The sequence below is a fragment of the Vigna unguiculata genome, chromosome 11 (assembly GCF_004118075.2).
Source record: "Vigna unguiculata cultivar IT97K-499-35 chromosome 11, ASM411807v1, whole genome shotgun sequence".
Taxonomy (NCBI): domain Eukaryota; kingdom Viridiplantae; phylum Streptophyta; class Magnoliopsida; order Fabales; family Fabaceae; genus Vigna; species Vigna unguiculata.
In genome coordinates, this window is record NC_040289.1 from 2,807,258 (window position 1) to 2,820,629 (window position 13,372).

The window sequence follows — 13,372 nt, forward strand, 5'->3', positions numbered from 1 at the left end:
TTTCTTAAGACTTTTGGAAAATAATTTCAAAATATATAACATCTTCCGGAATGAGTTTTCCAAAACACCTCCACATGAAATTGTTCAGAAAAGAATTTTTCAAAATATATGAAAACATGTTTCGGAAAGAACTTTTCAGAACGAGTTATTGTCTGCATTTTCTCTTGGAGTGTTCTCTACTCTTCTTCTTCCTTTGCAAAGACAGTGATGACAGAATCGACGACGACGACAATAACAAGAGTGATATGGTGCAGTAGTGGTGGGTGTTTGAGTCTTTTCCTATTACCATAAAAATACATCAGTAATTGTGGGGGTGGACGAAGCAATATCCTAGATGTATGAGGTCAAATTGGGTTGATAAAAAATGAATTTCCAATTTAATCACTAACTCAACCCGATTATTCACTGGCTTTCAACTTGATCGATCACATATCTACCATCTTAGTTTAGTTTTTATATTTTGAACCACAAAGATGGTGTTTTACTATTAGTTTTTTCTCATTAATTCTACGTATTAGTATGATTCAAGAAAACTTTAGGTTACTTAAAATTAATTCTATATGTTTTGATTGTAACAAACTTGTTTAAGAGTATAAACTTTTTAAGTTCCTCGCTTTAAGAATTATTTTTTTAATATTTTAACAAAAACTAGAAAAGAACATATATGGGTATACTAATTGGTCATTAAGAGACTCTGATTATATATATTTGAAACCACTTTTAACCCAATATAAAAAACAACGAAATTATGGATCTTTGCTTTTATATATGGACACTGGTATTTTGACACCATTATTTTTTTTTTAACACACTACCCCTCGTAACTATTTACTTTCTCTTTCCTCTAAAAATAGAAAAGTTAACTTTTGTTAAGACTATTTTACCTTTATACAAGTTGTCAAATGGTGTCAAATAGCCTTTTTTTTCTTTATATAATGTTTAATTTTGTCTTTTTTTACTCGATGTGAGACTTTGACTCACCCTGTGGGACTTACACTTAAACTATTCCCAACCCTTGTTAAGTTGGTCGCTTTAATATTCTAACAAAAACTATAAAAGAACATATAAATACCCCACACACCCACACACACACACACACACACATATATATATATATATATATATATATATATCACAAAATAATCCAAGATGAAATCATATTTATTAAATTTTTTAGAATACTTATACAATAAAAGAAAGAGAATAAAGGAGAAAGAAGCACGAAAGAACAAAAATGTCACTATGATAAACAGAGATAGAAACAATACTGTTGTAAAAAGTGTGACAAAACAATATAAATATAATTTTTTGTGAAAAATACTCATTAAAATTGTTGATATAAGTCCTCTTTCTCCACGAAACTTCTAAAGGTTGATGAGCATTCCAATGCGCACTCCTGGATTCAGTATCATTCAAAGTAAGCATTACTGGTCACTGACATTGTTCTGATTTTGAGAGTTCATTCATATTTGTTTTCTTTCTAAATCCAAATTTTGTCCCTTGTTTCTGGCCTTTGACACATAACTTATTCTTGAATCTCTTAATGTTCCTTACTTTTCTCTCACTATAGTTCATTCCATTGAATCTTCATACCTGTCCAATTCTTAGCAACTGGTTGCTCTTAGATTCTGATTATATGATATCAATTTTCTTGAAACACAGACGAAGTAACAAATTGCAGCACTGAAAACCTATGTGTCTGTCTAAACTTTGAAGCAACATATTGAACTGAAAGTTGTGAAGAACTCAAACAAGAGTGCACGTAGATGATGTCTGAAGAATCACTGAGTATTGTGGTGATCCACTATGCATCAAGAGACTTCAACACAAGTGCCATAAAAGTGGTGATGCAGGGATTTTCACTTGGTCGTGGAGACAAGCTTACACTTCTTGTAATTCTTCGCCAAGCTTATAGTCCAACTAGGCTTCCCTTCATTGCACATGCAAAATTGCGTGAGTGTCACATTCTTTGTTCTTTTCATTGTGTTTTCATATAAGAAACAATTCATGACTGTGATTTCCGCAAAAAACATCAAGCTTTTGGGGTCTTTGTGACTACTGTTGTGGTCAAATCAGTTGTATTTATCTGCAATTTCCTGCAACCTCAAGAATCACAGCGAAATCAAAACCACCATTTAAAACCTTGGTGATATCACACACATCAGAAGGAGGAACTTAACTATGATATAGGAATAATTACTGTACAAGATGTACCATAACCTTTGTTTGTGCCATGTATAACAAGAAAAGATAGTTTTGAGCTTGAATTCTGATAAGTTCTTGTTTTCTTTAATTATGTTGGCTATCCCTTTTCTTGTACTAACTTTTTTCTTCACATAGTTTAGTCTTGAGAGGTAATTAAGATTATAGATATAGTACTTTGGTGCTTCTCATAAATTTCTTATGTAATGCCTTTCTTGTCTTCAGGTGGATTATTTGAGACTGATCACAAAATTGTTGAGGAAGAAGTTGCTAAGAAGAAAGAAGAGCTTCTTAATAATGCAAGCATAAGGGAAATTTCTGAGCAGTGTGAAGCAGACAGGGTTAGATTATAACTTGTCTTTATAACAGCAATCCATGTAGCTGATAAAATCCATCATCTTCATCATATTGTATATGAATTATGGAATAGGTTCCTTGAAAATGATGTCAAGGTCAATTTTTTATATCACAAAAAGAAATTCAGTATAAATTCTACTACATTTGTTATTTAATAATTTGGTTGTCTAGACATAGATATATTGTCTAATAGAATCCATTTATGAACGAAACTACTCAGATCCAATTCCGGATAGAAGTTCTGCAGGGTAAATTACCAGAGGTTGCTGTAAATGCTGCTATCCGTTTGGAGGCAACATCAGTGATACTTGATAGGTTAGTCATATTCTTTCAACTTTCTATTTTCTGTTTTCAATTTTCTTTATATCAAATCTAAGAATATGGAGAATAAAGGCCTCTTGTTCTTAACCTTCTTACATAAATAAAAATTACACTTACCACAAAAGGAGTTCATGGTTGTATGTGAATCTTCACCATCTTGTTACTTTCAGAAGAAATTGTTTCTTGTGTTCCATAAAGGCTATTTATTTTATGCTGCTGGGGTCATAATAACCATAGAAATATCATCCCTAAACAGCTCAAGTTTTTGTATAATTGTTTTTGTGGCATAAATGTGATCATGTTTTAGTGCTTCATACAAATTGTAAGATGTCACAAAAACATAAAAGCATGTTCAAGATTCCTTGTTGTGTCTGAATTGGTTGATGTGCAGACAGATGAAGAAATATAAGAAGGAATTCAAGCAGAGTCTCTTTTGTTCTTTGCTAATAATGAAACGTGACAACTCTGTGCAACACCTGAGAGGGCCAAGGGAAACACATCTGTGTGATAGAAGCAATGGAAATGCAAGATGTGTTACATGTAAGGAACTTAATCTATATAGCTTATCTTAGTATTCTTGATTTCCAATATGTAAGAAATGCAAGATGTGTTAGATGTGTGAATTAATTGTAGTCATCATCCCTGACCCATATTTTAATCAAATCATGATAACATATTCAATTCAATGACCAAAAATCAAAGGAGTTACTTCCCTTTTTATCAAATCTGCAATTTTCTAAATCTTCAAGACAAGACTCATTTATGAAGGTGAAAAGATATAAAATATTGTTTCCTTTTTAGTGTGTCCATCCATTCAAATCATTTAAGGAGAATTCAAGGATATTGAAAAATTGATGCAATGGTGTGTGAAAGCAGGTCCTAATTCTAAATCTCCCTCAAGAATACGGCAACTAACAAATTCCTGCTCCAATACCAGTTCTTCATTTCCTACACTTGCAAAGGGTGGTTGCCCCCAACCCCAACTTTTTTATTCTCAAATAAAACAAATCCCTGAAAATAGAGAACAAGACATGGCAAGAGGGTATTGCCTACTACCCATTACTGATACTCAAAAGACTAATCATACTGAAGAGTATCACCCAGCAACACCAGCAGAACATAGCGACAACCATGAAGCATATCAATTAGTTGAGCAGTTCAAAAACTCTGTTTGCTCAGTATGCAAGAACAGAAGACCAAAATTTGAAGTGATGAAAGAATTCACATACGCGGAGCTGCATGAAGCTACACGAGGTTTTTCACCAAAAAACTATTTGTCAGAAGGTGGATTTGGTTCTGTCTTCAAAGGAATGCTGCATGGAGGACTAAGGATAGCTGTTAAGCAACATAAGTGTGCAAGCCTCCAAGGAGAGAAGGAGTTCAAATCTGAGGTCAATGCACTCAGCAGAGCTATACATGAGAATGTGGTCATGCTGCGTGGATCTTGTTCAGAAGGAAATAACAGGCTTCTTGTGTATGAATTCATTTGCAATGGCTCTCTTGACCAACATTTATCACGTAAGAGAAAATTGATTTCAGAAATAGATACTACTATATGAAGAATGAAAATGAGTAAATGTTTTGATATGATTATCAGAAATTGAAATGCTAACTAAAACTAAAATAATGCAGAACACTCACGTAGGCCTCTTACTTGGGAAGAAAGGATCAAAGTAGCAATTGGAGCTGCAAAAGGCTTATTGTACTTGCATCAGAACAATATAATACACCGAGATATGAGGCCTAGCAACATCCTTGTTACACATGATTATGAAGCAATGGTAATAAACCACATAGCTTTAGAGAATATAGAAAAGAGCTTAGACTCACCAACTTTAAGCATATATGGTATGCAAACTTAGAGAACTTGTATTGATGCTTCACATTTCTTGTATAGAATTCTATTATGAAACTTCTTCGTGAGAAACTTAGTTATGAACCATAGTTTTATGACAAGTATATACATTTGGATCCTTCCATAAATTGTTTAATATATTATTGCTTCTGCAACATTGAGTAATGGAACGTTTACACATTTATCAGCTTGGAGATTTTGGTCTGGCTAGAACTGAACAAATGGACTCCTTATACTCCACAGATATTGTTGGAACTATAGGGTATTTGGCACCAGAATATGCAGAATCAGGAAAAATGTCAACCAAGACAGATGTATATGCTTTCGGTGTGGTTCTTCTTCAGCTAATAACTGGAATGAGGACTGCAGACAAACGTCTTGGCGAAAAAAGTCTTGTGGGATGGGTAAAAGTTTAAGTAAAACAGTACTTAAAGTTTTTAATGAATATATCCTATTTTATATATATAAGAGTTTTCTTTTATGATAAAATAAAACTAGGTAACCTTATTGTTACAAATAACAAAAACAGTATCTCTGATTTCAAAGACATTTGGCAAACCTCGTTAAATCTTGTATTTGTGTGCATGTCTGTTATGTTCTTCTTTAGAATTGAGATGCTATTGCTAACAAACAGTAATACGAGAATTGATGATTTCAAACTCGGTAAAATAAATTTTTTCATACCTTGTTACAATTTGACTTGGCATTTCCTTACATCATTCCAATGTACAAGTTCTTTTCAATTATTAATCCTCTTGCTTTCTTTCAGGCAAGGCCACTACTTAAAGAAAGGAACTATCCAGATCTAATTGATGAACGGATGTTGGATAATCATGATTGCCATCAGCTTTTCTGGATGATTCGTCTAGCAGAAAAATGCCTCAGCAGGGATTCTCAGAGGCGATTATCAATGGACACAGTAAGTCTAAACCAGTGAGTTTCTTTGAGGGTATATATGATGCTATTGGACACTCTTTTGACACTTTCAACATTCTTAGAGACATTTTATAGTTCTTCTTAGGGATGTCAAAAAACCCGTTCCACGGGTATCTGTAAATAAAATCCGCAATAGATAAGCAATGGATATTATAAATGGATACCCGACGGATACGAGTATTTTTTATATCCGCATGTTAATTGGACGAGTACAGATATCATAGTATCTGACATGTTGTAAATATGTGTTTGCAGGTGGTGAATGCCTTAACTCATATACGGGAAGGAAACACATGCAGTGTTGTACTAAGAGACTGCTCTCCAGCACAGTCAGATTCATCCTATGATATGTCAGATTTGCTTATCTCAGATACCTCTCAGGAGATGGAAGGTGAAGATGCTAGCAACTATGCATATGCTTCTATGGGCTTCAGACCACCACCATCTCCTCCACTAGGAAGCACTTCAAGTACATCAAGCATGTTCACAGGGCTGAGTGAATCTCCTATAGATGATTTGTCCAATAATGAGAAAAAGGGTAAAAGGGCAAATGAACAAGGTGGGATACTTTAAACCATTATGGTCTTGTTTGAGTTGTTCATAAGATAATAATAAGATAGACTATCCATTGTATAAGTAAATTTAAATGTCTTCTCTTCTCACTATAAATGATGTCTTGTTGCTTCGGTCCATAAAAGAAATTTTGTTTCCTGCTCTCAGATATATTTTGTATCAAGGGAAATGGTGTTGAATTCCAACATTATGATAAGATTCTCAGCTATAAAGAGTGAGTGCCGTTACAAATAGGAATTTAGGAAATCTAACAAAAGACATGTAAACTGTATTCTAGCAAATTGGTTGGGGTAGACCCAACGAGAGGAATCAAATATACAGAAGAAAAAAAAACTACCACTTAGCAAATGATCATTGAACACGAAAAACCACAACATAATTGTCCGTAACTTTTTACAATATCAAAGAACATGTGACTTCAATTTAAATCAATCAATCTAAATGATTTAAGAATTCTTTTGATTTTAACGTGAATATTTAACCAAGTATAAGCATCGTTATTCAACTACAAAAGGGAATATCGAAAATTGAAATTCTTGTACGTAAAACAGAACACTAAAAAGACGATGAGTTGATGCATGATGAAAGTGATCTAATAGATATTAAAATATTTGCACTAAATTTCAAAGACTGGAGCTGGAACCTGACGACAATAGGCACATGAGAATTGGTGCATTGGTAATTTCCAACATGTGTTTTGTCTTATATGTTTACTCGTTCTCTGTCAACAATTATGTATTTAATGTGAGCAATCTTTTCCCAATCTTCACCTTCTTGTTTCTTGCAGCGCTTTTTGAGCAACGGACAACCTTCAACTCTGAGTTTTGAAATGGATTTGGGCAGACCCTCCTCTGGCAAGCATTGGAGTATAGGACACTTGTAAAGAAACAATTTCTCGAGAGAGGAGAGGTGACAGAGACCCCTGTAATCCAGTTTCTTAAGATTTGGACAATCATATATCTCTAGATTAGTAATAGAGAGTGGGAGCAAACCTTCACCTGGAAAACAATCCTCATCCACTTTGCCAATGGACAAGGATTTTAGGGAAGGGTTGGTTCCCCAAGGACCCTTTAGTGAGACAATAAGTTTGGAGCAATTGAAGAGACACATTTCATCTAGATTTGATGGCAAATATCCGTCGGAAACCTCCACTTCTGGACAATCATTTATATACAGAAGATTAAGAGATGGAAGGAGGTCAGACATGTGTTTAGGCAATGATTTCAAATTCTCCAATCCTATGATATAAAAGCTCTCTAGCTGCCGGGCAAATAATCCTTCATTGGGAAAATATTCAAATCTAGAGCACTTTCCAATGCGCAGAATCTTCAAATGGTTAAGAGGGTGCCTCTGTGTTATCATCTGTAGGTTAGGACACTCTGATAAATCAATCTCAGATAATCTTGGGAAAAAATCTAGAGGAAAGTTCGTCATAGAGTCACAACCACCACAAATATGCAATTTTTCAAGGAAATCAAAGCAATGGTTAATAGGAATATTCATATTCGGACAAGAAAAAATGGTGAAGGATTCAAGAGAAGTATGTGATATGATATGGCCAAGCCTTTCAAGTAATGATGCCTCCATGTTGTCACCTCCAATCCGGAGCATTTTCAATGTAGTTGGATTATAATCAATTTGCAATTTTCCACAGTCTCGCAGGTGTAATTCACAAATTTCAAGGGTCCTGGGAGCAACAGTCACAAGTTTTTTGCAGTCCTCAATAATTAGTTTCTTTAAATGGGAAAGTTGTTCTGGCAAGTGCCCTTTCAGCTTGGGACAATTAGTTACAGAAAGACTCTGAAGACTTGGAAAATCACCCGTCGTGCATTGCCATTCTTCCCATTCCTTCATATCAGCAAAGCTCAACGTTTCCAAGGATGCAAATGCAGAACAACTATTCCTGTAAAAATCAGCATCTATCGTCCCTATCCAATCATGCCCACTAATTGTCAGGTGCCTAAGAAATGTCAAGAATTCGAGGGAAGGCAACAACAGACAATGTTTACAATTAATCAAGCTTAAGGACACTAGATTCGATAATGAATTATCAGATAACCAATGTGGAAATTGTATGCCACCATAGTCACTGATTGACAACTCCTTCAAATGTTTGGAAGGTTGGAGATTCTCAAGTATTTCTTTTTCTTTCATGAAATTGTCAAGGTTCCGCTCCAAATCCCAGTTCAAATCTAGCCGTACCAGACATGTTTTGCTCTTCAAATCTGCTGCCAATGCATCCATGGGATTCACAGTATTCTGCAGATCCTTAATTACTAGATCTCCGTGAAGACTGAGTTCTCCTAACTGATGGATACACAGTTCACTACTTTTGCCAACATTGAATGGACTCATCATGAATATTTCAAGATTCTTCAGTTTTCCTATATGCATTGGCATCTTTGTCAGACTGTTTTTAATAAGCTCAAGACAACGCAAATTGGTGAGTTTATGAAAATTACAGGGCAACTCCTTCAAATTCACACAACTGTTCAACTTCAATGTTTGTAAGTCACATAGTGAACACATTGTGTTGGGCAGTTTTTGAATTCCAGTATTTGAAAGGTCTAAAAACCGGAGATGCATTAGATCGCCTATAGTTTCAGGTACCTCTTTAAGGTTAACACAACCACAAAAAGATAAAACGTGTAAGCACTTCAACTTAAATATCAACTCAAGCGTCAAAGTCTCACAATACCAAGACCAATAAGATATCCTAGTTACAGGCAAAAATGTCCGTAGCCTTTTTGCATCATATAAATTCTCGTACTCATTACATGATACTCCGTAGTCATCAATAACAAATGAAATGTGGCGTGTTTCCTTCAATGTTCTCTTTGCTCTATCAACTCCAAACCTGAAACAGATGTCACCAGAAATATATTTTGCCAAATCATTAAGAAGGTCGTGCATGACAAAACATGATTTCAAGCCTCCGCTGGATTGTTGAAAGAAGCACCTTGATAATAGAACATTGAAATAGTGTTCGCCAACTTCTTCCTGAGACTTACTCTGTTCAGAGCGTGGAAGAAAATTTTCAGCCATCCATAACTGAATTAAATTCTTCTTGTCAAATTCATGATCTTTAGGAAACATGGCACAGTAAGAGAAACATCTCTTGAGATGAGAAGGAAGATGGTAATAACTCAACAATAAAGCAGGGATGATTTTGCTATCTTCTTCAGGGAAGTCCCATATCTCGCTTGACAATACACTTTTCCATTCTGCAACCGAAGACTTTGAGCGTAAAAGACATCCAACTGTTTCCAAGGCTAGAGGCAATCCTCTGCACTTTTCAACTATCTTTGTACCAATCTCTTTCACCTCAGCATTAATCTGGGGATTATCATCTTGGAATGCGTGTTTAGCAAATACTTTCCAGCTATGATCTCCACCTAACTGCTTCAGTTCATGTACTTTATTTGATTGCACGATAGAAGCAACTTTGTTACTGCGTGTGGTGACAAGAATTTTACTTCCCTTAGCCCCATAATTAAGAGGAGTTTGCAAAGCTTTCCATTGGTCTCGATCTTCGTTCCAAACATCATCCAGAACGACAAGAAACTTTCTTCCTGTCAGTTTTTCTTTCAATCTTCCTTGAACCATTTCTAGGTCTACACTATCATCTTTTGATTTAGTCAGTACCCCAACAATTGCTTTTGTCACCATCAACACATCAAATTCATCTGAAACACAAACCCAACCTTTGATAGAAAATTTACCCTCTATCCTTGAGTCATTGTACACATGTTGAGCAAGTGTTGTTTTACCAAGCCCACCCATGCCCACAACAGAAAGTATAGATAGTTGACTATGCTTTTCAGTGTCTGAAGTCATCCATTTGAGGATCATTTCTTTTTCATCATCTCTTCCATAAATAGTATTTTCAACCACCAAAGATGTTGATGGCAATTTTTGTGACACATTACTACTCAACCCTAATCCAACCCCTACCCTGCTAGCATTTTTCAAACCCAGATCATCCTTTTGGTTTAGTAGAGATTCTAGGTCCTCAAGGACCTCTTTAATCCTAGATTCAAAAATACATACCTTACTAGAACTGCTCTGGGATTCAGCTTCCAATCCATATCTGGAGAATTCATAGTGTATTTCATCCATCAGATCCTCTGTATCAAGCAACACGTCTCTGACCTCATCAAGCCATGCTTTCATATATGCTGTTCTGAACTGGTTTTTTTCTGCATTATCAACCACAGCATTAATGGATACCAGCTTCCTCTTCAACTTCTTCAGCAGTTTCTCATCGAGCTTTCTTCTACGAAAGTAGTCCAGAACTTGACGAGAATCAAGCCTGTCAAGCAGCACCTGAAGAACAGCACCAAAGAGAGCACCACCAAGTGTTTCTATCACTGGCATGGTTAGAAAGGTAGTGACCGAATCAAAGAGAATAAAGGACTCTGAATCGGAAGTGCAACTTAATTATATGAGTGAATGGCTACGAGTTAATGCAGACAGAGAACAGTTGACATTCATTATTTCAAGACATCGCAATGTGGGTTCAGTCTGAACTACTCAGACAATAAATTTTGCTGTCATTGCTTTAATTACATTAATGAAATTTCTAGCAACTTTGATGCATTTAGTCAATTTTGGTGGCTAACTAAAAAAACAACCGAGGGATTCCTCAACTTACATAATTCTGAGCCATGACAAAACAAGTTCCAGACATACCCCTAATTCTTCTTTGTTTTTTGGTTTTTTGACATTGCTATATTTTTTTGATAATTTTCTTTTTGTTTTCTTTTTGACATTCCTATGGTGTTCCTAAGTGAGTTTGATTAAGAATGTAGCAGTAACCATATTGCTAATCACCCCGTTAACTTTCAATCCCCTTTGTTGGTTTCAATCATCAGTCCATTAATTAACACTCCATCACTGAAACATGTTTGGGTGTAAAATTGAAGTACAGTTAAGAATTATGAATGAATTTGAGGGATTAATAATCAATTGCCTCTGACGAAAATGCTAATCTGTTGCCCTTGTTGGTTCACCTTAATTGTTTTTGCATTGTAATTGCTATCGGAGCCAATAGCTACATCTGCAGCAACAAAAATAAAATTAAGAAAGATAAAAGAAGAAAACTTTTGACTATTTTACATGAATACTGCGATTTATGTTAAGCTAGTTCGCTATCAGTATGCTTACATTTTGGAGTGAGTTAATGATATCTATTGAAAGAATATTTGTTTTTTTGTCCTTTTATTTTTAATCCTTTTTTTATTTACTTTTTTAACTTTTCAAAATTTCAAAAAATTATATATTAATATAAAGTATTCATAGTAAAATTAATATTGATAAGATTATTATCATTATATATTTTTTTTGAAAGGAAACTCTTGTACAGGTAAGTTGCAAAATTTGGGGATTAACAAAAGACATGAGTTTTAATAGTTTCAGTTTCTTGCTCAAGTTATTAGACTTTAATTTTTTTTTTCATGATAGACTTTGACTCCCTTGTTTTTGTTTTGCTTAAGTTTTATAAGAGAACTAGCATATTGATTCGTAGTTACAGGCATATGAAAATTAAGTTATATTGTTATAAATGTTGTTATTAAAGTAATTAGTAAATTTAAGTGATGCAATAATAATTTCAATTTTAAATATAATAAATAAAATTGATATCATAATATAATACAATTAATTGATTTTACGAAATAATTATAATAGCCTATGATCCATGCGAACATTTTTTTTATTTTAAATTTTTTTAGAATAATAATATAACTGTTATTATATTTATTTAACCATTAAAAATACTAATAATATTATTAATATAAATTATAAAAATTTTAAAAGATTAAAAATTTATTTAGGTCAACTATAATAATCTATAATTATATATAAAGATATACATTAACAACAAAACAAATAGAAATAAAAAGTAATTGAAATACGATCTCGTAGTAAATTAATTTCAGATGTGTGTCTAACTATAATAATAATAATAATAATAATAATAATAATAATAATAATATCATTATAATAATATCTTGTAGTGATAAAAATAATAATAATACAATAACTATATATATATATATATATATATATATATATATATATATATATATATAGATATTTGTGTGTGAGGGTACTTTTGTTAATTAAAGTTTAGCGGGTACGGGTATCCACGGGTACGAATACTATGATACCCGTACCCGTCCCGTTAACATGCGGGTATAAAAAATACCCGTACCCGCGGGTAGCGGGTATCCATTTTTAATATCCATTTCCTACCCGTTGCGGGTTTTATCCGTGGATACCCGCGGGTACGGATTTTTTTGACATCCCTACTCTTAATTGTTATATTTTAAACTTAAATAATTATTTAAAATAAAAAAATTATTTTTCAAGTTTATTATTTTACTAATTTTAGTAACTATTTTTTTGAATTGAAATAATTATTCAAATGTAAAGATAAATAAACAAGAAAACAAATAAAAGGGTCAAATAATTGAAACATGATTCATACATGGTAAGTAAAAGTAAAATGTGTATGTAACAATAATAATAAAAGCAATAATAATAATAATAACTATTATAATAATTATAGTTCTAATTAATAATATAGAAATAATAATAGTAATATAATAATATAAATAATTGTAGTTAATAATGATAATAATACTTATAGTTGATAATAATACTGATCATAATAATTATTGTTGATAACAATAATTATAGTTAATAACTATTATTATTATTATTATAATTAGAGCGGATAATAATAATAATAACAATAATTAGAGTTATAATTGATAATAATAAAAATAATATAAAAATAAAATAATAAATATCATGAAAATTAGGTTATACTGTTGTAAATGTTATTATTGATGAAATGAAGTTGTAAATTCAATTTAAAATGTAATAAATAAAATTAATATCATAATATGGTGCAATTTGATTTTACAAAATAATTATGATAGTATATGACATGTGCGTGTATGCACATTTTTTTATTTATTTCAAATATGTTTAGAATAATAATATTATTGTTATTATATTTATTTAACCATTAATAATAATAATAATAATAATATTAATATAAATTATCAAATTTTTAAGAAATTAAAAATCTATTTAGCAAAAGTATTTAGTTTAATAACG

At 32.7% G+C, this 13,372-nt stretch overlaps 2 protein-coding genes across 2 annotated transcripts; one reads left to right on the forward strand and one right to left on the reverse strand.

Annotated features, from left to right (window-relative positions):
• Positions 1–1,662: 1,662 nt before the first annotated feature.
• LOC114168885 (probable serine/threonine-protein kinase PBL26) lies at positions 1,663–6,261 on the forward strand. The gene is made up of 9 exons (XM_028053855.1): positions 1,663–1,953; positions 2,428–2,543; positions 2,780–2,874; positions 3,272–3,420; positions 3,754–4,398; positions 4,513–4,661; positions 4,924–5,139; positions 5,505–5,654; positions 5,927–6,261. The coding sequence occupies exons 1-9, from the start codon at positions 1,767–1,769 to the stop codon at positions 6,242–6,244; spliced, it is 2,025 nt and encodes a 674-aa protein (XP_027909656.1). The 5' UTR covers positions 1,663–1,766; the 3' UTR covers positions 6,245–6,261.
• A 6-nt stretch (positions 6,262–6,267) lies between these two features.
• Positions 6,268–10,894, reverse strand: LOC114168884 (putative disease resistance RPP13-like protein 1). Its single transcript, XM_028053854.1, has one exon. The coding sequence runs from the start codon at positions 10,619–10,621 to the stop codon at positions 6,947–6,949; it is 3,675 nt and encodes a 1,224-aa protein (XP_027909655.1). The 5' UTR covers positions 10,622–10,894; the 3' UTR covers positions 6,268–6,946.
• Positions 10,895–13,372: the final 2,478 nt, after the last annotated feature.